The sequence below is a fragment of the Pseudomassariella vexata genome (assembly GCF_002105095.1).
Source record: "Pseudomassariella vexata strain CBS 129021 chromosome Unknown BCR38scaffold_11, whole genome shotgun sequence".
Lineage (NCBI taxonomy): Eukaryota > Fungi > Ascomycota > Sordariomycetes > Amphisphaeriales > Pseudomassariaceae > Pseudomassariella > Pseudomassariella vexata.
This window is the reverse complement of record NW_024467966.1, coordinates 612,344-638,007: the sequence shown is the minus strand read 5'-3', so window position 1 is coordinate 638,007 and position 25,664 is coordinate 612,344. Positions and strand designations below refer to the sequence as shown.

General features: G+C 49.0%; 5 protein-coding genes across 5 annotated transcripts; 3 read left to right on the top strand and 2 right to left on the bottom strand.

Annotated features, from left to right (window-relative positions):
* Positions 1 to 7,708: 7,708 nt before the first annotated feature.
* On the top strand, positions 7,709 to 8,545 carry BCR38DRAFT_44210 (uncharacterized protein). Its single transcript, XM_040860792.1, has one exon. It carries the CDS (start codon positions 7,985 to 7,987, stop codon positions 8,492 to 8,494), a length of 510 nt encoding a protein of 169 aa, XP_040712892.1. The 5' UTR covers positions 7,709 to 7,984; the 3' UTR covers positions 8,495 to 8,545.
* A 4,624-nt stretch (positions 8,546 to 13,169) lies between these two features.
* BCR38DRAFT_411801 (uncharacterized protein) lies at positions 13,170 to 14,535 on the bottom strand (the record flags this gene model as incomplete). The annotated part of the gene is made up of 2 exons (XM_040858613.1): positions 13,170 to 14,274; positions 14,414 to 14,535. The coding sequence occupies 2 exons, from the start codon at positions 14,533 to 14,535 to the stop codon at positions 13,170 to 13,172; spliced, it is 1,227 nt and encodes a 408-aa protein (XP_040712891.1).
* A 2,526-nt stretch (positions 14,536 to 17,061) lies between these two features.
* On the top strand, positions 17,062 to 18,589 carry BCR38DRAFT_441895 (uncharacterized protein). The gene has a single exon (XM_040860790.1). It carries the CDS (start codon positions 17,429 to 17,431, stop codon positions 18,290 to 18,292), a length of 864 nt encoding a protein of 287 aa, XP_040712890.1. The 5' UTR covers positions 17,062 to 17,428; the 3' UTR covers positions 18,293 to 18,589.
* A 967-nt stretch (positions 18,590 to 19,556) lies between these two features.
* BCR38DRAFT_487721 (uncharacterized protein) lies at positions 19,557 to 20,120 on the top strand (the record flags this gene model as incomplete). Its single annotated transcript, XM_040864188.1, has 1 exon — positions 19,557 to 20,120. One exon carries the CDS (start codon positions 19,557 to 19,559, stop codon positions 20,118 to 20,120), a length of 564 nt encoding a protein of 187 aa, XP_040712889.1.
* Positions 20,121 to 21,105: 985 nt separating this feature from the next.
* BCR38DRAFT_467718 (uncharacterized protein) lies at positions 21,106 to 21,606 on the bottom strand (the record flags this gene model as incomplete). Its single annotated transcript, XM_040862755.1, has 2 exons — positions 21,242 to 21,606; positions 21,106 to 21,193 (listed from the first exon to the last, which is right to left on the bottom strand). Exons 1-2 carry the CDS (start codon positions 21,553 to 21,555, stop codon positions 21,106 to 21,108), a joined length of 402 nt encoding a protein of 133 aa, XP_040712888.1. The 5' UTR covers positions 21,556 to 21,606.
* Positions 21,607 to 25,664: the final 4,058 nt, after the last annotated feature.

Below are 25,664 nucleotides of genomic sequence, written 5' to 3'. Positions count from 1 at the left end.
TCGGGCAATAAATCGCCTTCGTCCGCCGGTTGATCCATGGCTCTTGAACCGCTATTATATCATAGTCACCCCCCTTATCCAGCGCTAGCGTTGCGTTCGCCTTTGAATCTGCGATATTCCAGTAGAGAATAGAGACTACCATTAAGCTGTCGATGGTATATCTTCGTTCGTACGTCCCTTAGTGAGGAAGCTACGCATTGCTGACGCAGACCGTTCGGTTCGCTCCTGCTCCACTCGCGATCCGCCCAGGGGGCGACCCCGGGGTCGTACAACTGTAAACCCGTCGCTGGTCAATGAGCTAGGTGGTGTGAGCCTGCCCTCACTAGATAACCCGTCCGAGTAGCTGCGGACCTCAAATGGTCGGGGGCGGTGAGCGTACGCCTCGCGTACGCGTAGCCGCTGCTGTTCTGCCGTAGGGCAGTCCCTGTCCCACGCCGTGTGCTTCCCTTTGCAGTTCACACAACGTTTTTTGCCGCTAGGTGCCTTCTCGGGGCAGTCTTTTTCACCCCCTGGGTGTGCCGTTGCAGCGCAGACGCCGCAACGCGCCGTCTTCTTGCAGTGTTTCGCGATATGGCCGTATTCGTAGCACTGGTAGCACTGCCGAACCCGAAGATTGCCGTCGTACGGCTCGCAATCGAATATCTGGGCCTCCCAAATAAGCCCTTTGGAGCATAGTTCCATCGCCGCCTCCACGCTATCCACGTGTAGTATCAGGGCCGCATACGGTGCTTGCGGCGCCCGGGGGAGGTTTCTTTTAGCCTTAGAGAGGTGCTTTGTATTGTCCCGTCGTGGACCTCTCGCAGCCGTTTCGCAGGCAGCCCCTTCGCGATCACTGCAACTTCTCTGCGGTTGAGAAGTGCCTTATCGCCGAAAGCACTACGCACCCACCTGCTGTCCGTGGTCGCCGCTGAGGCCGACTGCTTAAACGTCATTACGGTATCGCCACTGCGCAGCCTGCGGGCCGCCACTGCATCGGTGCTGCCGCGTGCACTGTTCACCGCTTTTACGACCTCAGCCGCCGATCTGTTCTTCATATTAGGGTCCTCTGTCCCCCGGATCACTACCTCTCTCTCCCTTCGCTGGGGCACTACAACCCGCTGCTGCCACACTGGGGCTTCACCGGGTCCCCGTCCCTGGGCCGATCCTGAGGCGATTGAGGCCCAGGATCGAGTTGTAGGCAAGGCCACGTTCTTCACCGTATCCTGCATGGTCTTCTCAACCATCGTCTGGATCGCCGCAGGAATTTCGCCAAGGGCCAGAGTCACTGCCAGTACGTCGGCATGTGTGGCGGGTCTGTCGCCCCCCTCCTCCAGCGTCCTGCCGGCTAGTTTCAACCCCAGCCAACGCTCCATCAAACCCCCCATGACCTCAATCTTCTCACGTGGGACCAAGTCGGCAATCTCTTGTTTTACCTTTTGTAGTTCTCTTCCGATCCCTTCCCTCTCTGCGTTCTTTCTGCTGGTGCGCTCCACGTTCGGTGCGTGGGCACTTTCGTTGGCGTGGGGGTGGTGAAAATTCTGTTCGAGTCCCGCCCGTCCCCCGTCGATCACCATCGGCGCCGCCATCGCTTGCGTCCTCGCTTCGCGTGCGATGCGAGGTCACTGTCCGACGTAAACGGTCGTTAGGAATCGAATGCCGCAATCGGTTTGATGATTTGACGCTGTTCGAAGAAGTTATCGATGAAAGTCAGAAATCTCCCTTTCCGCTGAGCTTTCCTAGTTATATAAACTTTCTTCCTATAAGTCCTTCTTTCTATTCTAATTATTATTATTATATCTAGTCGTATCGTTAAGTCTCGTTCTCAGGTTAAGAAAATAGAGTAGCGAGATTCTCTTCTTTCGGTAATTCTTTAATATACCGTTATTATACCTTCCTATTCTTACTACGAGGGTCGCGGTCTAACTTTCTACTTAGTTTCTTTGTCGGACTCCGCTTATTATATTAAATACGTTTGTACGAATTAGTTATGTTATAATATTTGAGGCCTATCTTCTTCTTAATTACTGAGGATTAGTATTACTTACTTAAAACTAGAGGAGGAGCTTAATTATACAGAGGAAGAATTAGAGAAAGCGGTTAACGTCACCCACAGGTCAATGCCCCACACGGGTCTTTGCCCAACTTTTCACGACCTCCCAACCTAAAGGAACCCCTTTTCCCAAAAGTAACACCAAAGTTACGGTCCACTTAGGGGTCAGACACCTGAACAATGTACCTCCGACATGTTCTAAAGAATCTATAAAAGGCAGAGCAACGGGAGTTCGCGAGAACAGAGAACACAGGGAACAATACACCTCATTCATATACAATCTTACGCACTTCTGACTACTCGATTGGACACACGTGATATTCGACATTTCAATGTCTTATGGTCGACTTTGAAGATTTTACCAAGCTTGTGCCAACTTAGGTGAGGATCGCGTCGTTTAGTTTGGATGGCTAATTGAAGATTAGCTTCACTAGATTTTCGTGCCATGTTGTGGAAGGGAAGAATTGTATAAGTAAAGATGGAAAGTCAAGATTTGTTGAAAAGTTGGGCAAAGATCCGTGTGTCACACCGTGCTAGTGTGTCAGTCGTCACACCGTGTGGGGCAATGACCTGTGCGTGACGTTATCCTTTTTAGATGTATTAGATAGATTAGTTATCTAAGTTATCCTAGATAGTTTAGATATATTAGCTATCCAACTATCCACCTTGGTCTGTTCCTATTAGGTCACGTGATCTATCGGTGCTTTGTTCCTCCAGAGTAGGGTTGTTTCCAAGTTGTCCCTGCTCTTGTTATCCACTAGGGATATCCACTAGGCCTGCTATCGGCCTTTGCATGTAAGTTAGAACCATTGGCGAGAATAGTCTTAGCTAAAAATCTGATTCTAAAGAAGAGATCGTCAAGAGTATATAAGCTATGCTAGTAATAAACGAGGAAGAAAACTTCAAACCTTGGAAATAACTCAATATAATACTTTCCTTATAATTAGTACGTTTACTAGAGGGCCGAAGATACCCTTATTAAGCGGTTGAAGCTCGTAGGTAGAGAGAAATAATTTGATTTACCTCGTAGTATTCGACGAATTTAAGGGATACGTAGCTTATATAGCTATCTAGAATAAGAAGGCGGTATTAACTACGATACTACTAACGTATATACGTATTAAAATAGCGGAACTAGGTTAAGGTAATTTATCGATCGGTCTGGCTATTTAGGCTAACCTAAATAATAGTCCTTAGATCGATCCTCTCGTTTATCTAAGACGGTAGAATCCTCTTACCCTCGAATATAATAAAAGGCGGTAGGGATTAGCCATTAATTCCTATATATTCGATAATAGAGACCTATTCACGGTTACTAGGCTAGTTAATAAAGGCCTAATCGTCCTCTCGAGAGATAATAACTTTAGGGTTATTACCGATCCCTTTACTGATCCCCTTCTCGTCTATATTATAGGTATTATCGTGCGTAATAGCGTATTATTCTTTAACTTATCGGTAGAGGTCGAACTATTCCGTTAGGATACCGTACGTAATGTCGAATATCACGTGTGTCCAATCGAGTAGTCAGAAGTGCATAAGATTGTATATGAATGAGGTGTCTTGTTCTCTGTCTTCTGTTCTCGCGAACTCCCGTTGCTCTGCCTTTTATAGATTCTTTAGAACATGTCGGTAACTTTGGTGTTACTTTTGAGAAGAGGGGTTCCTTTCGCCTTCTGAACTTGAAGTGACAATATTCTTCTCTAGTGCCATATTATTTTTGAACCTAGGAACCAGGTGCCCTATCTGACACGTAATACTATCCTTTCGATCCTGATCTAGACTACGAACCTTATAGGTCTTTATCTTAGGGTAGCGGTCTAGAAAGCTAGTATACTAATTAACCACTAGGGGGTCTATATCCTCTTTAGCTTCTAGTAGATTTACTACTAGCCCTTCTACTATTTCAATAGTTAAGGGCTATCCTTACGTAGCTAACTAAAGTAAGGCTCATTCGATCATAGCTTCTTCGGCAGGTAATAATCACTATCAGTATTAGTAGGCAGTAGTCCAGCTCTAGCAGCCTTAAATTCGGGCTTAGAGGGTTATTCTAGGGACCCTAAAGAGTTCGGCTACTTTACGTATACTAGGGACTTCCCTAGAACGAATAGACGTGATAGCTTTCTTAATCTAGTCTTCTTGATCTATTTAACGAAAGAATAAAGATATAACATAGTCCACGGTCCAATTGCACACTTCGGCAGATTCTCGTACGCTACCACTTTGACCTGCGGTTTTTCACCACATAACTATGGTTAGTTCTTGGAATGAAATTAATATGATTCTAGCACTACATGCGCTTCAATCTGATCCAAAATTAAGTATACATCGCGCTGGTGAGATCTATAATGTACCTTTTAGAACCCTTGCGTATCAACGCGGCGGTAAAACCGCTCGAGCGATTACGCGATCGCCAACGCAAAAGTTGACTCCTTCCGAAGAAGAGACAATCGTACGACATATAACCGACCTAGATTCGCGAGCATTTCCTCCCCGATTGAGTGGTGTTGAAGATATGGCCAACCGATTACTTCGAAGTCGCGACGCAGGACGCGTCGGCGTCAACTGGGCCTCGAGCTTTGTAAGACGACAACCAGACCTCCGGACGCGTTTAAATCGAAGGATCGACTATCAGAGAGTCCTCTGCAAAGACCCTGACCCGTATCGCGCGTGGTTTGACCTGGTACGGAATACAATTGCGAAATACGCGATCCAGGAGGAGGATATCTACAACTTCGACGAGACCGGTTTTGTGATGGGCCAAATCTCGTCCGAAATGGTCGTGACGACTTCTGATCGGCGCGGAAGGCCTAGAGCAGCCCAGCAAGAAAATCGGGAATGGGTTACAGTTATTCAAGGCGTTGGTTCGTCCGGTTATACCCTCCCTCCGTACATCATTTTCGCCGGCAAACCCCACCTCTCGTCATGGTACGAAAACAGCCCATTACCGCCTGATTGGGTTATAGCAGTTACTAAAAATGGCTGGATTACGAACGAGAGAGGCGAAGATTGGATAAAGCACTTCGATCATCACACCAAGTTTCGTACGAAAGGTACTCATCGCCTATTGATCCTCGACGGTCACGAAAGCCATCACCGACCGATTTCGAGGTATATTGCAAAGCTAACAATATCGTCACGCTTTGTATGCCTCCTCATTCGTCGCATAAGCTCCAGCCTATTGATGTTGGTTGTTTTCGCGGGTTAAAAAGAGCGTACGGAAAAGAATTCGAAGATCTCATGCGAGCACATATAAGTCATATCTCGAAAGAAGACTTTTTACCGGCGTTTTTAAACGCGTACAACGCAATTTTCATGGTTTCAAATATCCAAGGAGGTTTCTGAGGGGTAGGAATAGTTCCGTACGATGCAGATTATGTCATATCACAGCTCGATGTGAAATTATATACGCCAACACCTCCGGGTAGCTCGGCTGGTCTTCCCGTCCCTTGGGAATCAAAGACTCGGAACAACCCAACTGAAGCCCAATCACAAAGCGATTATGTGAAAAATAGGATTGTACGACATCAAAATAGCTCACCAACGTCAATTTTTGCTGGAATAGATCAGATTGCGTGAGGTACAACGAAGGTTATGCATCGGCTTGCCCTTTTAGAAGGCGAGGTCGAATCACTTCGAAAGGCAAATGAGACCTTAAGTCGACGTCGCCGTGCGAAGAAAAAACAGCTACAGAGAAGAGGGTCACTTCGTATACAAGCTGGACAGGACCTACAGTCTCAACGAGAGGTTGATGGGCAGTTACATGACGAATTTCGTCAAATTGGTGGTTGTACGAGGCGGCGAATTGCGCGTGTACGGCGCTGTAGAATCTGCGGCGAGCCCGGACATAATGCGCGCATTTGTGGAAATGATGTAGAGACGTCTGAAGATAACGATTCTGAGTAGTTTCAATTGATGATAGGCGTTGCGGTTGGATTAACTTATACATTGTCGTATAAGGTCTGCCAAAGTGTGCAATTGGACGGTGGACTACGTTATTATTATTAAGTTAAGCTAATTCGACAGAGCCGAAATAGGTGGCCCGCTAATAGGTGTAGCCCGCTTATAGGTGGGTTACGCTAATAAGAAAAGGATTAAACAACTAAACTTTCGAAGCGAAGATAAAATTTACTTAATACGATAAAATATAAGAATTTCGCATGCTGTGGCGGGAATAGCAGAGCCCACAAGTAAAGCAAGTGACATCCACATATTTGCTGATGGAAGTTGTGTCGCGGCTTGAATATTCTCTTCACGCCAGGGTAATGAGCCTGAGGGTAAGCAGCGAGCTAATTAAACAAGTATATACTGTGGGATCGCACTGGTATTGGCATTCCGGCTACATACGAAGGTGAAGAAGGGAAGTATAGGTTGGGACGTCTAAGCCGCACACAGGTATTTAAGTATCTTGCCCTTATCCCACGTGACCTTAGGCCCCTAATTGTACACGCCCTCTTGTCTTAGGTCAAGTACTAGACCTCTCTACCTGTGAAGCTATTCCTAGCCTTGTAGGATATTAGAGGTTTCGTTACAATAAGGCCATAGCTGTAACCTGAGATATTTCTAAAATGCTGGGCTAATATGTTTGTTTTCCAAATATGCGGTGTAGATATATTGTAAAAGGAAAGTTTTATTATTCGCGAAGACTAGACAGCTATTTTGCTATCAAGTTTGTGGTAATCAGAGAAAGATCGGTATCTCGTATCAATTCGAAGAGGTAAGTATCTGAGAAAGGCGCTATATTTCATTATAGCATATTGGTAACCGAGAAGGATGTCTTCTTTTCCACTGTGTTGCTGCGAACGTTCAGATGGGGGTTTTAATATAAATAAAGGGGGACATTGTTAGTAGGGTGAGAACTAACATAGTATTGTGGTGGACGTAACGCAGTCGCTAATAGAGCGAACCTACGTAGCAGCGTATGTATTTAGTCCAGCCATTAGGGCACGGTTTGACATACGGGAGCACTTGTAGAGGTACCGGGGGCTTCGAGCCTACGGCGCATTTAATAATAATATAAATAGCTGTCGTCGGACTTCCACAGTAAATGTCCAACTATTCCACTGACTGCCAAGTCACTTCGTGGAAGACGAATACGATTTACAGTCTAGGATCTTGTGCTTACGATTGTTTCTCGGTATTCTTGGGCTGTCCTGCATGCATACTCACTCATTTGTATGCGCTAGCCCGTCTTATCAAGATCTCACGTCCCATATGTCGATCGTACGGCGTTTTGGTCTCTATCGTCAAATCACTATTTTACACTTGACGAATGAAACGGTTTGCCAATTATTCGATATTCGGTCGAAAATGACTTGGCCGTGATTCTTTGCCGACCGGACATTGGTCAGAACACGAGACGGACGGGAAACCCAAGCTTTTCTTTTATTGGAGTTTCCAACCACTTCTACCTATCAACCCTTCTGTCCACCAATCACCACTGTGTAAAACCCAGCACTAGCGTAACATATTTCCAATACTCTGGGAGGCGCTTACTTATCGACAACACGCTAGACTTGCATGTTCGGGTATATCGCGCATTAGCGTCGCGCCGTACAACCCGTCAAAGGGACATTATGCCACCGTACGGTTATGGGATAGGCCGCCCTTGGTCCACGGATCTATAAGGCCTGCTACTGTCGTGGGCCCCGACCTCGTTCCGGTGGCCGTCCAAAGAGGTCACCTGGTCCGACGCCGACCACTCATCAGACGACAAGCCACCCTGGGCCTCATGCAGCTAGCAGGATGGGTTTCATGATGCACGCAATCCGGCTAGAGCTTGGATCTAGGATAAGGTGCCGCGCGAGCGGGGATGAATCAAAGTCATAAGGCAGCATTTGCACTCTTAAAGCAATAAGATCCCGTGGATCTCAGGGAAACCCCTTGATCGTCTGTTCCGATTTTTGTTCTCTTCAACTTTGCATTAGGTAACAATTTCGTGCGGTACTGCCATTCGACATGCTTGCGCTGACGCTGGTGCTTCGGCCCGCTGTTACGGCGCAACCGGATGTTGCCCGACGTCAGGTCATCATTACACAAACGATCACATATGCCCAGTCCACGTTGACAACAGTCGTAACACTCGGCAACGGCGACAATGACGATACCGCCACTGATACCCCCCGTCCATCCACCGGCGCAGGTTCTTCATCTGGTGGTTTGACGCAACAGCAGATCGGTATAATCCTAGGGTGCTGTCTCGGGGTTTTGGTCCTGATATTAGTCATCTGGTTCTGTTGTGCGTTCGGCCGCCATCGTGCCTACGCTACTTCCTCCACATCCAGCAGCCACGATAGTTTTATGTCTTCGTACATCTCAGATGTTGACGGACCCCCGTTACCTCGACCAACTCGATGGCCACAGTGGCAGAGCATTCCCCCACCTGTCGTGCCAGACTATAGGGCGAGACCCCTGAATCCGAGATGGATGGCGAATCAGCGAGCTAGCACAACACACGTACGACGATGATGCTCATTTATTCTGGATCATCAGTCCAAAGAGTTTGGCGGTCTGTCATAAAAATTACAGACTTTTCTGTGCTCGGATTGGATTTAATTGGAGTTGGGACTTTACCTTTCCCATGGTATAATTTCTAGGAGATTGAAAGAGGATGGGTCAAAGAAAACCCCAGGGCCTGAATGCCGTGGCAACGTCGCTTTCCAGTCCTCGGTTTCTTTCTTTAGAGAGGCAACTGCGATGATACGATTTAAGTAGCTTCTCCAGTCACTGCATATATAGAGTTTAGCTGATCGTGAAAGCCAGTTTTCTAGTTCGTTGGGATTATCCGGCAGATGGTCTCGAAATCCAACTGATCGATATATGTGGACAGTCAGATTGGTCAAAGTTGAATTATTCAGTGGGAGCGACATGTGTTTGAATGGAACAATTCGAGTATGAGCCCCACCATAAATCCCTATGTTACGCTGCCACGGTTGAAAATGAGCTGGCTATTATGGCTCAGGGAAATGAAGATCTTCCTCCGCTATAGAAAATGTTGATGCCCGTTGTTTTTCGACCTCTTAGATGGTGTCTCAATCCTCGAGCAGGGTGAGATACCTTTAGCAAATTTTTGACCCAGCTACCACTGTTTATATTGGAGTACACTGAAACTACTTAAGCATAAGTCCACTCCCTTGTGGACCTCATCTTGAAAGCTTATGCTGAACTACACTGGGGAGTTTTGCTCAAGCAGATACCACCTCTCAAATAAATTCATAGGCCAGAAACACAGACTATGGTTTTATTGACAGCGATCCCCGCATATAAAGACAGTGTCCAAGTAAACGAGACAAACGCACTTTACCCAATAGGCTCATTTGTCATTTTCAGCTAAATCTCGAATTTAATTTGGACTTCCACTTCTGCCTTGCCAAGTGCCTAACCCCTTTCCCCAAACCCTCACCCCACGGACAGAAGTGCCCAACACTACTTTATCTCCGGGCGCTATAACTGCTATTGTTATTTCTGTTGTTATTTTAACAGTAATAGTTTGCGCGTTCACTTATATGGCCTTGTATTCCGAAAGCGTCCACCGCGTAAGCGGAATCCAGAAGCACCAGAACAGCCCCTGCATTCCTTGACTCATCACTCCCCACGCCGCAACAACGACCACACCACTGAAAATACTTTGTACCCAAACAGAACGTACTACTCTCAGGGGTTGCCAACATCACAGAGAAGCCACATTATAAACTTTTCGAAACACCAGGATTCTGCAGCAACAGGCTCTTCACGTTGGCCCTCTCATCACCAGTCCCCTACCTAGATCCACTCAATCCTATCAATCCGAAGCCCGGAAAAAACATAATACTACGATGCGGTCTTCCGCCTGGCCAGTACTCTCACCTGTTCCTTCGGGCCCTAGTTTCAAGTACGCGCCGTGCCCGCAGCGCCTATAGTCACTTGCCCCAAGGTGCAGCACATGGGTTGGCGCCAAGGTCGGGAGCCTCACGGAGAGCATCAAGCTCGGCCTCTTACCCACATAACTCCAGGGATTTGCCTCGCATAGATCACAGGCACTCCAGATCGTTGTCACTTCGGCAATGAGTCCCTGAGACACCACAGGTTGGTCAAGTCACTAGTCATCTGGCGTCTGTAAACTCAGTTATTTATTGGGGAGACTAAAAGACACTTCGATTTACACATTCTTCTCTGGGCTTCACGTAAGCCCAAAACTGGATCATATACAGATGCTTCGCTTTGTGGTCAGGGTTGCTAGAGGCACACTTTAGCGAGCCCCGATGAAAGAGGACCTAACCGCATTGACCACCTTTTTGCATGCACCCCCATTTTGCAGGGTCTAACTGAATCAACCTAAATACTTCGTCCATATTATTTATATACAGAACATACTTAATTTAAGTGTCCGAAGACTTAGATATATTCTTTCAAGCCCTCTTTTTAGGAGGGACCCTTCCTTCGAGAAAAGTATCAATTTCTAACTGCTTATCCGGTAAAATAGGCCGTATTCGCTTATTTCGCTTGTCCTGGGCTGTTCGGATCGCTGATAAGTTAACAAATACTTTATTCGGGTCTGGCTCGATGGGCTGGCGTATATCTGGAGCGTATTTATCGAGTTCTTTATATAGTTGCTCGTTTTCGATACGTAATGTGGTATTCTCGGCGGCCTGGAGTGTAAGGGCCTTGCCCGCCTTGCCTACTAGGGTACGAATATTACGAGATACCCCGCCCTCGGCTTTCTCTATCGACTGTAGTAAAAGCAACTAAAGGTGGTGATATATGAGGCGGAGGATCTGGTGTATGAGGCTCCGGAGGATCACAAGATACGTCGACTAGTCCTTCGGAGCCTAGGGGCCATATACCAGTCTTCTGTCGAATATCACGTGTGTCCAATCGAGTAGTCAGCAGTGCGTAAGATTGTATATAAATGAGGTGTGTTCTTGTCTGTCTGTCTTCTTGTCAGGGTACGGCCTGGACCGAAGGCGATAGTACAGAGTGAAGGGGAGAAATAGGCGTGTCCCCCTGGTGGTCACCTGGTGTTCACTGGTGGTCACTTGGTGATGGCAGGTAGGGGTGTCCACAGTAGTTTATTGATCTCTCCCCTCTCTATCTTCCTCCGTCTCGACTCCTTACTTATAGCCAGCCGAGGTTCTCTGTTGGATTCTGGATGTTTGCTTCCGCATGTCTGTGTTCCTCCGACTTCGGCCAACATCTTGGATAGCGGCTCTTTATCTGCAACCAAGCGATTCCCTATCCGCTGCAAACGGCTTCAACAGCTCTCATTCGCCACAAGCGGCTCTCTAGCCGCCACAAACGACTTCCTTCCTGGTGGAAGCCGGCCCGCCTCGGATGACACTTGTGGCTCTGACACTTCTGTTCTCGCGAACTCCCGTTGCTCTGCCTTTTATAGATGCTTTAGAACATGTCGGTAACTTTGGTGTTACTTTTGAGAAGAGGGGTTTCTTTCGCCTTCTGAACTTTAAGTGACAATAGTCTTCTCTAGTGCCATATTATTTCTGAACCTAGGAACCAGGTGCCCTATCTGACATCTTCCGCCAGCCAGATTTAATATTTTCCGTAGTAAAGGCTCTCTCCGAGGCACGTAGATATGCTTCTAGCATACGTTGCTTGTAAATTGGGGCTGTAGCCTTGTAGGAAGCGTAAGCCCTGAGCTCTTGGCGGTAGTAGGTCTTCAAAGGTGAGAACGGCCCGACATCGCACGGCTGGAGACCGTCACTGCAGTGTGAGGGTAAATACAGCACGGCGACTCTATTCGAGTAGGCTTTCCACATAAATTCGGCATGAATATGTGTCTGGTGGCCGTCGAGGATAAGGATTCGCCATTCGGTACCCCTAGGCTTCGTCTCGGGGAGAAAAACCTGATCTAACCACCTATTTGCGATAACTTTATTACTCCAGCCCTTACTCGTCGCGGTGTATCCCCACTCAGGGATATTTTGGTCTGGGAACCACTGTACTTGGACTCTCTTGCCGGAAAATACGCAGACAGGTGTACCCCGTTGGGTATGCGAAATGTACTCTAACCAGGAGCACCACGACGAAGCGTCCGACTTTGATACGCGTACCCGGCGTGAATTAGACGTCCCAATGACCGTACCATGCCCAGATTCCCCCTCTTGGACACCTGTCTCATCCATATTATACTCGTTGTCGGGTTTGATACAATACTTCGTACGTAAGCGTTCGAGGAGGGTGTAGAAGTCTCGGATCTTGTTCGAATCGGAGGCTCTAACTCGGCTAGCATCTACGACGCGCCCAATTTTGGTACATATCTGTGGATGGCGGCTAACGAAGTGATCCACCCAGTGTTGGCCGAGTGTATTGTTATCCCCTTGAGCAAGGAGGATTTCGGCAGCGAAGTCGGCCACATAACGCTTGCTAGGAGCCTGTCCACACACTTCTTCGTGTAGGATCCAGTTCACGATAACCTCCTCTTGCTCTGGAGTCAACTTTTGTTGCCTGGAGGCCGCGTCGCGATGCGAATTACCGTGACGAATACGGTAGGGCAGTGTAGTCCCCTTGATACCGTACCGATGAGCTGCTACGGCCTGGGAAGAGCCCTGACGGACAAGCTCTTTAGCGCGTTCGATTCGCTACTCAAAATCGTCCAGACTATTCTCCACTGGATTAGCCATTTTGTACGTAGATAGGGAGCAATTGCGAGGTAAATTGAGAGACGTCGTGTTGTTGAGGCGTAGAAATTCCCTGCAAAATGGGGGTGCATGCAAAAAGGTGGTGCGAAGGTGGATTCAATCAGTTAGAATAAGCACAGGAGACCCATACGTACATAAATTGAGCCATGAAAAATGGAGGCAGCTCTAGCCAAGTTCTAGTGGATATGACAAACTTGATCTCTTCAAAGTTGGCTTATTCCCGAAGCCTGTGAGCTCTAGAGATCGAATTATTTCAGGGCAAGGCAACGATATTGACAAAACAGTTGTGTGTCTATTGTCGGACATAAAGTAATGCAAAACGCCTCTCAATGCAACATGCTATGCCGCAAATGCAAAACCAAATGCTACGCGACATCAATGGCACCGAACCGAACCGTCAACGCCGAGCTCCATCGCCTGTTATCGTACCGAACTCGTCTTCCGTGTCATCAATCCCGTGAGAAAACCAACATCATAGTCCTCCGTACTCTTTGATCTTTTTCCATGCCTCATTTCCACGTAGGCCCAGGGACTGGAGCCTTGCCGCGGTCCCACTCCCTCTGCTCGCCTAGTTTGCTCCAGCGCACGTCTGCCTCGTCCCGTTTGCCGCCCTTCTCCCACTTCTTAATCTCCTTGTCTGTGAACCCAGCGGCTCGCAGCTTATCCGCACCCTGCTGTTTCCACATTTGGCGGTCGCGAAGCGCCTCCAGCGAGCTGCCCCAGTCATCATCATCGTCTAGTGAGACATCGGTCTTGGGGTCGTAGTCAGATGCAAAGCGACTGTTAATACCTGAAGTGTCTGCCGTTACGCCACGGCCCCTTCTCCTAACTACGGGGGCAGGCTTAGGTGGCTTAGGGCCAATGATGTCTTCCAGCGGATCTGAGTCTGATGACGCTTCATGAGGGGCGCGCTCCGCCCGGTATAGTCGCATATTGGCAGAGCGACTAGGCCGACCGTCAAACAGGTCGCTGCACCTTCGCCGAGCACCGGACTTTCTTTGATCAACGCCCGCGACAGAAGAGTGTCGACGATGATCTGTGTCGTTGTCCGCATCCCGGTCGGACCTCGGAACCTGGAGAGAGCTTTTGTGGTTGTGGTCATGATGGCGAGAACGCTCTCTTGATGTAGACCTCGATCTGGATCTCTCGTCGTTGTCGCGCCTCCTGTATATGTGTGACCGCCTTCCATCACGCTCCGTGAACAGTTCCTTCCTAGCGTTCCTGCTCCTCGAAGGTGATGCATCACGGCTCTTTTCTTTGCCCTTCGTATGTTCCTCGTCGCGCGGAATCTTCGCACTAACCTTCCCAGCCCTCACCTGGAGCGTCGACTCGTCGTCTGGCCGATCATCAACTTTACGCTTCTTAGACGATCCGCCGATGATAGCGGCGATGTCACCTAACATGCGCTTGCGAGTGTCGCCAGGACCAGGTCGCTTCTTTTTGAGTCGTTCTTGTTCGGCCCGCTGCTTCTTCTCCTCTGCATTCTCGAGGTCTCGTAGTCGGGCTTTCGACTCGGCGCTCTCTCTAGCGAGCAGGGTACGATTGTGATGGTTGGTGTCGCGGATGATGTGATTTAGAAAGCGCGTGTTGGGTTTGGGTTGATTCGCCGGGCGCCTGCGTCATTCAGTTAGCTTCTGAGACTCAACCTCGACTTCGATTTCGCCCTGGAAACTGGAGACGAGACGACAGCGATGCACGATGCGCAGCGGAGCTCCCAAGGCGTAGCGCATTGGAAACAGTATGGAATACTCACTTGGCCGACTGGTTGTAAGCATCAAGACCCATGGCTGAATACTTGAGTGAGCAGTCCGAAGCTTCTTTGGCAAGTAATTCAGCGACATAGTCATCAGTGAGCAGGTCGTCTGGGGGAGGCATTGTATTAAAGGAGATTTCAGAACGCACCCAATTGATTCAAAGCAACCAGAAGATCAAGAAGGGAGGGGTTGATGAAAGCGCCGTTTGAGCTTTGACCACGAAATCAATTGCGCTTCTCTTAAATATACTGTGAAGTAGTTCAAAGTGGGCAGGCATATTACGTACGACCCCACCTTTCCGGCCACCCACCTTTCTGGCCACCTAATCTGCTAACTACAACAACCTTCGGCACAACAGATTATCGTCGGTATTGGCTATTATTATACAATGCCTCTATATTCAGAAAATTCGATTCAAGGCGCTCTCAACGATATCAATCAAGGGATATCCCAGCGCCAGGCTTCCCTCCGATGGGGCGTTCCACGCTCTACCCTCCAATTACGACTCGGGGATGGCCTCAGCCATTCTGACGCGTCAATCGCGTCGATGAAGCTATCTAGGGATCAGGAAGACGCGCTGATTGGATGGGTCCTCGAGATGGATCGCGAGGGTCGTAGCCCGTCGGCGCTATTCATCGCTAAGATGGCGTTAATTCTGTTGCCTCAGGATCGTCGATCAGAGGGCCTCGGTCGCCATTGGGTTCATCGCTTTATTCAACGCCATCCAGAGGTCGGAAGTATCCAATCTCGACGCCTCGACCGTCAGCGATTTGATGGCCTATCGACGCAGAATATCGACGATTTCTTCGAGACGTACGAAGCCTTGATGTTAGCTCACGACTACTTTCCACACAACGTCTGGAATATGGACGAAACAGGCATCGCGATTGGCAAAGGGATCGAGGGTACAGTGTACGGATCGTCAGAGAAACGGACAACATTCGTTCGGAGTGACGAAAGCCGCGAATGGGTTACTATATTACATGCCATATCGGCGATGGGTAATTCGTTGACCCCAGCAGTAATATACACTGGCAAGAGCCTCCAAGCCTAATGGTTTAACGATTGCGACGATATACCTGATTGGCAATATACTTATTCGTCCAACGGTTGGATCAGTACAGATATCGCCGTTCGATGGCTTCGTGATATCTTTATACCTCGTACACAACCAGTTGATCCCGACGAGCAGCGGCTCTTGATATTAGATGGTTATATCGCTCACGATAACGTCGAGTTCATGTGGTTAGCCTTTTGTAACAAGATCTCGTTACTATTTTTACCAGCACACTGTTCTCACGGGCTCCAACCTCTCGACGTCGCCGTATTTGCTCCATTAAAGCGGTACTATCGCTCGCTAGCGACATCTCTCTCGATCGAGTACTGTTCTGTTCCATTTAAAAAGTCGACGTTCCTCTCGCTATATATCGAGGCATATACGAAGTCGTTCACGATCAATAATATACAATCAGGCTTCTCTGCAACTGGAATATGTCGAATATCACGTGTGTCCAATCGAGTAGTCAGCAGTGCGTAAGATTGTATATGAATGAGGTGTATTGTTCTCTGTGTTCTATTCTCGCGAACTCCCGTTGCTCTGCCTTTTATAGATTCTTTGGAAAATGTCGGAGGTACATTGTTCAGGTGTCTGACCCCTAAGTGGACCGTAACTTTGGAGTTTCTTTCGGGAAGAGGGGTTCATTTCGCCGTCTGAACTCTAAGTGACACTAGTCTTCTCTAGTGCCATATTATTTCTGAACCTAGGAACCAGGTGCCCTATCTGACAGAATATACCCATTAGATCCATCGCGACCTCAGCCGACGATAGCCCCCCTATCAGAACGACCAATTACACCAACAACAGCTGGTAATTGGCTTGATCCGACAATAATGGCGACACCAGTGACTAGCTTAGTAGCTAGGGATAGTCTGGCAGCGATTACGCCATTGCGATCGTCGCAACGGCTATTGTTTCGGAAGCTGACTCGTCGGCTAGATGTACAGAGCGTCGAGGTCGCTACTTTGACCCAACGTGTACATGTCGAATATCACGTGTGTCCAATCGAGTAGTCAGAAGTGCATCAGATTGTATTATGAATGAGGTGTGCTGTTGTCTGTGTTCTATTCTCGCGAACTCCCGTTGCTCTGCCCTTTATAGATTCTTTCGGAAATGTCGGAGGTGCATTGTTCAGGTGTCTGACCCCGAACTTCGGAGTTACTTTCGGGAAGAGGGGTTCATTTCGCCGTCTGAACTTCAAGTGACACTAGTCTTCTCTAGTGCCATATTATTTCTGAACCTAGGAACCAGGTGTCCTATCTGACAGTACATGCATTAGAAGCCGAGATAACTTCGTTACGCCCCAAACCACGTAAGAAGGTACGATTAGGGCCTAATGAACGATTTGGTAACATTGTACAGATTAAGGAAGCGATGGATCGAGCCCTTGAAGTAGAACGGCAACGAGACCAGGTACAACGTCGGAATCAGGTAATACTGGACCCAGCTAAGGCGTCAGAATCTATCAGATCTATACCTCAGGAAGCCCTGGAGCACAGCTTTCTATTAGAGCTGGTTGTATGTGAATAGCTATAATGGTACGTTGAATACACTGTTTCAAATACCTTCAATTGGATTGTAATATGTGGCCAGAAAGGTGGGTGGCCGGAAAGGTGGGGTCGAACGTTTGGTAACAGATGATTCGATTGTGCCCCTCAACACCGCCACGATAAGCATCCGAGCATCCCACCTTTGACACGCTTATCCTCTTTGGGGAGAAAGTAAATAGTCTCGCGGTTGCGACTTTACCGGATGTGTGACATTAGACTAAGAGAGCTCCTCAATTTGAGACCTGGAGCACTTGACAACTCACATCAGCTATAACGTGGATCGCCCGTGTTCGAGGTTCCTGCTGGAGCATTCTGCCATTTTACCACCTTCAATTTACTCAGGCGCATCGTTCAGCGGATAACAAAGATATCCTCATATACCAGAGTCAAATTGCGACATACCCCCGATGCAGTCCAAAACAGCCTCTTCAGAGTCTGTTCAGTCAGTATTAAGATCTCTGGCTGCCAACCAAGAGATCTCCATCCTCAAACTCTCCGAACCAATCTCTACCAACGCATCTGCATCGCAAGACCCCAATCAACGTACCTCCGATGTGTCCAACTCCTCGCTCGACGCGCCGACACCCGCCTCGCTCGAAGCAGACCTGACGCACTACCGCGAACTCTTCTCCAAACTGCGCTTCAGCTACGTCGAACAGGTGACTAAGGAGAAGTTCATACGCGCCATCGTTGGCGACCCGCCCTTAATCGTCAGCCCACAGGAAAACTTCGACCTGGAGAAGCAGAATGTGGCGGCAAAAGCGGAGCTCAAGGCGTTGAAAACAGAGGTGGCGGACATGGTCACGGAACTTGAGAAGAGGGGACGGGAGTTGTCGAAGCGGTACGAACAAGTCCAGATAGAGACAGCTCGGCTAGAGGAACTGCCTGCGAATATCTCGGGGCTGGAGAATGCGATTACCGAGTTGAAGAAGAGTGACGTGGATGGAGGGAGCCAAAATCCAGAATTGAATCTCCCACTTGCCAAGACGGCGGACCTTGTCGAGGCAAAGAAGCGACAGCGGGATAACCTCGACCGGCAGCTAGAGCAGTTGCAGAACCAGATGCCGCGGAAGAAGAAGGAGTTGGAGAGACTGCAGGCCGAACTTCAGCCATTGGAAACAAAGAGACAGAACAGCACTGCGACGGCAAGGGAAGCAAGGAGACGGAAGGAGGACGCAGTGGGTGGTGTTGAGGATGACCTGGAGGAAAGGGGGCGCTGGCTTAGGGCCGCGGAAGCTGGACTAAAGCAGATGCTACAGATTGAGGGTTGACAGAGTGCGGTTCTATATGACATGGTGTTTGGAGTACAGAGTTGGCAACTGGCTATGAGATGACGGAATGGGTTCATCTTTATTTCAGTATGGACGATTACTTGTGATGCTTTAACAGAGCTGCACTGTTGGAAATTGATATCCCAAGACCCAATTTATGTTTGATTCAACCTCATCAAAGCAACGCAAGGCCGTTGCTCACAATCAGACATCCCAATAGAATTGTCTGTTGCGATCTGCTTCCATTTACCCACGATAGCGAACTCGGATTGTTTCCCTTATTCTACTGACGCCTGCCTATATATGTTCGTAAACGACCACTTCTACTCAGCGAATATTGGTGTCTTATTTCAACTCATCATGCAGTTTCTTAATCGGCATTTACTTTCTTCCAACCCTGTGGAAAACGCGAGCCATGTTGATCAGCTCCGCCAACGACCAACTGGAAAACAACCTTTGATGATGCAACAAACGTCAGACAATGATGTTTTGTGCTGTCATCTACATGCCCACCGCTACTGCTCACCACTGAAAGTTGAAGGTTGAAAAGAAGACGCCGTCTCAAACCTGCTCGGCGACCCCTCTCCCCCACTGCCATGTAATACTTCCCATACGCCGCGACAACCTTGGGAAGCGAAGAATGTCAAGTCTATACTTCGATAAATGTTTTGCGTATGGTCCCAATTTATTTTCAAGCTCCTGAGGCTAGACTGCATAATTGCGGAAGCGGCGACCACCCAGCACCTTTCCGAATGGCGGCAACCCGCCTACCCATTGAGAACGGCACCCCGCGAGAACATTGAAACGTCCACCATACGCTTTTCCTTAGTCTATAGGATATAATATTTTCTCGAAATTTCCGGGCCCTTCCAATAATCCTGTACACTGTTTCCGCGAAGAACACAATCCTCTCTACCAGAAAAAACCCTCCGTCCTTGACGTCTTTGAAGTCCGATTATCGTCATGATCGGCCTTGGAGGATTCCGACATGCAGATACAAGGCTTGTTCCAAAAATTCAGTCGACTGCCTGCTGAATTAAGGCGCCTGTTGTAGGAGTTTCACTTCCAATCCCCTGACGTTCACCTCATCCAGTCAACCCAGGGCCCTTTAGAGATCTGCGACCGTGCTGGACGAACTATCATCCTATTCTGCGAGAACGCAACCTTTACGCCTCTGGACGTCTCCTTCGCGAATAAACATTCCAAGGCAGCGGTTGATGCCTTTGAGAAGACCCGTCGACCGTTTGATCTGGCAAGGGACGTCATGGCTCGATACCTGAAGAACCAAGGATCGTTCGAACACATCTTAGCCACCATGCCAGATCTCGAAGTTAACCTGCAGCCGGTCCTGGTTAACTGGAATACAGAACTAGCCTATCTAGACGTATCCAAAGTCTTCGACCCTTTCTCACTCGTCGCCAATCAGTCCTGGTCCCCCAGGATCCAGCACCTTGCCCTGCACTTAGGAAGATCCAGCATCAAGCATCTCGGATACCAGTTGGATTGCGGCAAGGACGACCGAAATCTCGCATCCAAGTCGGCAGAAGAAACACTGAAGCAATTCGGGTCCCTGATGGAGCTGGTCTTTGTGGTCAAACCATTTCCTGAATCGGAGGACGAGTGGAAGCAAATGCCGAGAGACGACTATGGTTTTGTGCCGTTCGATGCAGGGACAGGATGTGACAGAGGCTCCCATAGACCGCATATCACATTTCAGCGCATTGTCGAGGTCTATCAGGACGTCATTGATGGTCTTGGACGGCCCATAAAATTGAGAACTGCGGTTGAGGTTGATAATCTGGTTGCTAAGGATACAAAGAGGATTTGAAAGTTGCAATTACAGAAGGACTGCTCAGCTCTTGTTCATTCACAATTTTCTATAGCTCGTGGTGGTCAGTATGGTCTAACACTTGATCATGTATATGGATGGAGAGTGATAACAATACGGTTCATAGTAGTCAAAATAGTTATTATGATTTGGCTCAAGGGTTGAACAAAAGGTGGAAATGTGTGGACTAATGACCTGGTTATTTATTTAGCAAGTGAGCCGACCAATATTATCTGTTTTAACCATGAACAAAATGCTCACAGTGACCATATTCCTAGTCCCAGGTCCAATGGGCACCCTTTTTGACATCTGCAGCTAAGTCGCCCCTAATAATATCTAGGGAAGAGCCCAATCATTCACGGCCAAATGGGACTATCCAATGTTCCCGTTCAAGAGCCCCCTCAAATACCCTACGAGTACGGCAGTACTCAGTCCAAAGTCGAACGAACTTGAGAACTTTGCCACACTCCTTCTTGCATGGGACTATGCGGCTGTAGTAGCCGCATTTCCAATCTGATACTTGAGAGCACATGCTCGGTGTCGAAATCTTCAAGGGGTGAAGAATCGGATAGAAAAATTTCGCAAGATATTTCGTTGTCAAATACTTGTTTGGTGCGAGGGATATTAAGAAAGGTCTACAACGCCCTGTACTCCGGTATTAGCAGGACGCTCAGCATATATTGGTTGGCGGGGGCTCTTCCTCCTGCTCTTGTAATCTCATGAATACAGTGTGTCACTCAACAGCAGGGCAGTGTTAGAATGAATTCACTGCAATCCCTCGCACCAAGCTACCAGTCTTTCATATAAACTATGATTCCTTTGATCATGACTTGGCGTAAACGGCAAGTAATTTTAAACGAGTGAACTGACTACGCATATGTCCACTTTTAACTATCTTACCCGTCTTTGAACGCCTTCCTCGAATGATGAAATATTGATATAGTCGACCGGTGAAGGGTGACAACGTGTACGTCGGATAATAAGCCTATACGTGCAAAGCCGGCTCGTCATCGCCAGATACGGGATCTTGATCGAACCAGAAGAACTTCGCAATCAATTGGATCTTGGCCTCCCTTCCCTTCTTTCCATAGCAAATGTTGCAGTGTCAATCCTTCGCACACGACCCAACCATCTCGAATGCGCCGTCAACATCATTCAATAGCCGATGTCCAACGCCTACTGGTACAATCACCACACCCCCCTTTTCCACCCACGTCTCCAACATGTCCAGATTGTCTTCACCGCCAAAGCAAAGACTTGCAGAGGTGTGCGAGATGCTCAACTCCTCATAGCTGATGCTGTGGAAGTGTGTTGTGCTGTGCATGGCGTACCGCCAATGTGGATCCACGATGCCGCCTGAGTTGAGGTGAGGTGGGAATAAATGGTGGATGCAGTGGCTGAGTAGGGGAATGCGCCGTGGTAGTGCAGGAGCCATGTGTTCTGGATGTTGGTGTTGGAGATGAGACTGCGGGAGTTTGGTGCTTCGTGACGCAGCTGGACGAAATAGACGTTAGGATGAGTTTGAGTGTAGTTTTTGAGAACACTGAGAACCATTAGGTAATTTGAATGTTCAATTGGGACTTTATGAGATGATGTTCTCGTTTACAGGAAGTGCTTGCTGTTATGTTACCAGATACCTTATGTTGACGCTATTGGCCACCTCAAGGCAAGGTAGTTACTTACATTTAGCCTTGTAGCGAGAATTGTAACAATTTAAACTGGATGATTTGTTAACAAAAAGTTGAATTTCTTTACAAACCATGCACAGCCTTATAAATAACTACTTTTGCTATCAAGAAACTTGTCTGACCAAAAGGCCAGTCTCGACTTGAGAAGTATTCAGTGCTAAATATATATTCACAATCACTACCGTCGCGGAGACGGCCGGTCTGCTACCAAACGGCCAAATGGGTAACCGAAAGGGGCGATCCACCGAATTAGCGATACGTATAGTCGAGGACGTAACCTATACAGCTTGGAGGCGCGGAGGGATCGCCACACTACTACAACTTGATATTAAGGGGGCGTTCGACACAGTTAACCACAGGCGTTTGATTTCTATACTAGCCCGGAAGGGCTACCCGGAGTGGGTTCAGGAATGGGTACACAGCTTCGTAGAGGATAGGACAGTACGCCTCCGGTTCGACGGTAAGGAGTCAGAGCTGATCCCTCTACGAGCTGGCGTCCCCCAGGGGTCGCCACTCTCCCCGATACTATTTATCCTATATATCTCGACGCTATATGAGGAACTAGCGGAGAAACACCCCCTACTCTTAGTCGTAGGGTTCGCGGACGATACGAACCTACTCAGCGTGAGCACAGACACGGGCACGACCTGCCGCCGACTAGAGGACGCTTGGGCTACGTGCCAACGGTGGGCCGCCAGGCACGGGATGGAGTTCGCTCCGGACAAGAGTGAGCTGATGCACTTCACTAGAACCCGAGACCCCTCCCCGCAGAGTATCCGTCTTGGAAACGCTACAGCAACGCCGAAGGTCTCGGCAAGGTTCCTAGGGGTCTGGTTTGACCGCAAATTAACGTGGCACGCCCATACCGAACGGGTTAGTCAAAAATGGCGACTCAGAAGCTAGCCCTAACAAAGCTAGTGAACATGGCGTGGGGCTGCGATCTCATACGGGCGAGACTACTGTACACGTCGGTTATTCGCAGCGCGATCGCCTTCGGGGCGGCTGCGTGGCACACTATAAGCGAGGAACCAGCGGGACCGGCTAAGAGCCTAGTCGGGATACAGAATGAGTGCCTCTGAATAGTCTGTGGTGCCTATAAAGTGACACCGGTCTGATATCTAGAAATAGAGGTAGCTATCTTGCTACTAGACCTATATCTCAGTGCCCGGGCGGCGAAATTTGAAGAACGGCTACGGAATAACGGCAAAAGGAGCCTGCTTCGGAGCGCGAGCGCGAGAGCGTCACACATACTCCGACAGGACACGCCGGCGAGACGGAAGCGGACGTCACAATCGCTCAGACCAGCGGGGTACACGATAGAGAAGGAGGCTAGGGGCTCCGAGTGGATAGGCAAGGCGAAGGAAGTCCCGGCCGCCCTCCTAGACCACTGGGAGAAGAGATGGCTCTCCGGGGCAGCACAACACGACCGCCAGCGACGCGCTATCGCCGAGGAGCCGGAGGGCCCCTCGATGCGAATGCCGAAACAGGGCAAGTACTCAGACCTAAACCGACCGGAGGCGTCTACCCTATGCCAGATCAGGACCGGAAAAATAGGACTATCAGCTTTCTTATTTAAGATAGGAGCCTTCGGTGTGTACTCGCCGTTATGCCGCTGTGGAGAGGCCCCCGAGACGGCAGAGCACGTAATCCTCTTTTGCGGCCTGCTGGAAGAACCGAGAGAGCGCCTACGGGACACTATCGCACCATGGCCGCCGCATACACGTAGAGACCTGGCAACGGCGACGGGGAAACCAGTAGTCAGCGGGACTATCACAAGGTGGCTACTCAGGACTGGCCGGATAGCGCTTAGGCCCGGATAATATCGATCTTCTCAGGGGGACTTTGTTAGTAGGGTGAGAACTAACATAGTATTGTGGTGGACGTAACGCAGTCGCTAATAGAGCGAACCTACGTAGCAGCGTATGTATTTAGTCCAGCCATTAGGGCACGGTTTGACATACGGGAGCACTTGTAGAGGTACCGGGGGCTTCGAGCCTACGGCGTATTTAATAATAATAATATATTCACAAATGGCAAGCAATGAACATGGCCAGGATCGCAGTTCATATAATCCTGAGCACATGGACTCGTAGCCCTTAAACCTGGGAGATTTCTGACTTTCATCGATAACTTCTTCGAACAGCGTCAAATCATCAAACCGATTGCGGCATTCTCTAATTCTTCCTCTGTATAATTAAGCTCCTCCTCTAGTTTTAAGTAAGTAATACTAATCCTCAGTAATTAAGAAGAAGATAGGCCTCAAATATTATAACATAACTAATTCGTACAAACGTATTTAATATAATAAGCGGAGTCCGACAAAGAAACTAAGTAGAAAGTTAGACCGCGACCCTCGTAGTAAGAATAGGAAGGTATAATAACGGTATATTAAAGAATTACCGAAAGAAGAGAATCTCGCTACTCTATTTTCTTAACCTGAGAACGAGACTTAACGATACGACTAGATATAATAATAATAATTAGAATAGAAAGAAGGACTTATAGGAAGAAAGTTTATATAACTAGGAAAGCTCAGCGGAAAGGGAGATTTCTGACTTTCATCGATAACTTCTTCGAACAGCGTCAAATCATCAAACCGATTGCGGCATTCGATTCCTAACGACCGTTTACGTCGGACAGTGACCTCGCATCGCACGCGAAGCGAGGACGCAAGCGATGGCGGCGCCGATGGTGATCGACGGGGGACGGGCGGGACTCGAACAGAATTTTCACCACCCCCACGCCAACGAAAGTGCCCACGCACCGAACGTGGAGCGCACCAGCAGAAAGAACGCAGAGAGGGAAGGGATCGGAAGAGAACTACAAAAGGTAAAACAAGAGATTGCCGACTTGGTCCCACGTGAGAAGATTGAGGTCATGGGGGGTTTGATGGAGCGTTGGCTGGGGTTGAAACTAGCCGGCAGGACGCTGGAGGAGGGGGGCGACAGACCCGCCACACATGCCGACGTACTGGCAGTGACTCTGGCCCTTGGCGAAATTCCTGCGGCGATCCAGACGATGGTTGAGAAGACCATGCAGGATACGGTGAAGAACGTGGCCTTGCCTACAACTCGATCCTGGGCCTCAATCGCCTCAGGATCGGCCCAGGGACGGGGACCCGGTGAAGCCCCAGTGTGGCAGCAGCGGGTTGTAGTGCCCCAGCGAAGGGAGAGAGAGGTAGTGATCCGGGGGACAGAGGACCCTAATATGAAGAACAGATCGGCGGCTGAGGTCGTAAAAGCGGTGAACAGTGCACGCGGCAGCACCGATGCAGTGGCGGCCCGCAGGCTGCGCAGTGGCGATACCGTAATGACGTTTAAGCAGTCGGCCTCAGCGGCGACCACGGACAGCAGGTGGGTGCGTAGTGCTTTCGGCGATAAGGCACTTCTCAACCGCAGAGAAGTTGCAGTGATCGCGAAGGGGCTGCCTGCGAAACGGCTGCGAGAGGTCCACGACGGGACAATACAAAGCACCTCTCTAAGGCTAAAAGAAACCTCCCCCGGGCGCCGCAAGCACCGTATGCGGCCCTGATACTACACGTGGATAGCGTGGAGGCGGCGATGGAACTATGCTCCAAAGGGCTTATTTGGGAGGCCCAGATATTCGATTGCGAGCCGTACGACGGCAATCTTCGGGTTCGGCAGTGCTACCAGTGCTACGAATACGGCCATATCGCGAAACACTGCAAGAAGACGGCGCGTTGCGGCGTCTGCGCTGCAACGGCACACCCAGGGGGTGAAAAAGACTGCCCCGAGAAGGCACCTAGCGGCAAAAAACGTTGTGTGAACTGCAAAGGGAAGCACACGGCGTGGGACAGGGACTGCCCTACGGCAGAACAGCAGCGGCTACGCGTACG

Coding starts and splice junctions, on each gene's coding strand:
- BCR38DRAFT_44210 (XM_040860792.1), top strand. CDS start 7,985: ATGCTTGCGCTGACGCTGGTGCTTCGGCCCGCTGTTACGGCGCAACCG.
- BCR38DRAFT_441895 (XM_040860790.1), top strand. CDS start 17,429: ATGCAGTCCAAAACAGCCTCTTCAGAGTCTGTTCAGTCAGTATTAAGA.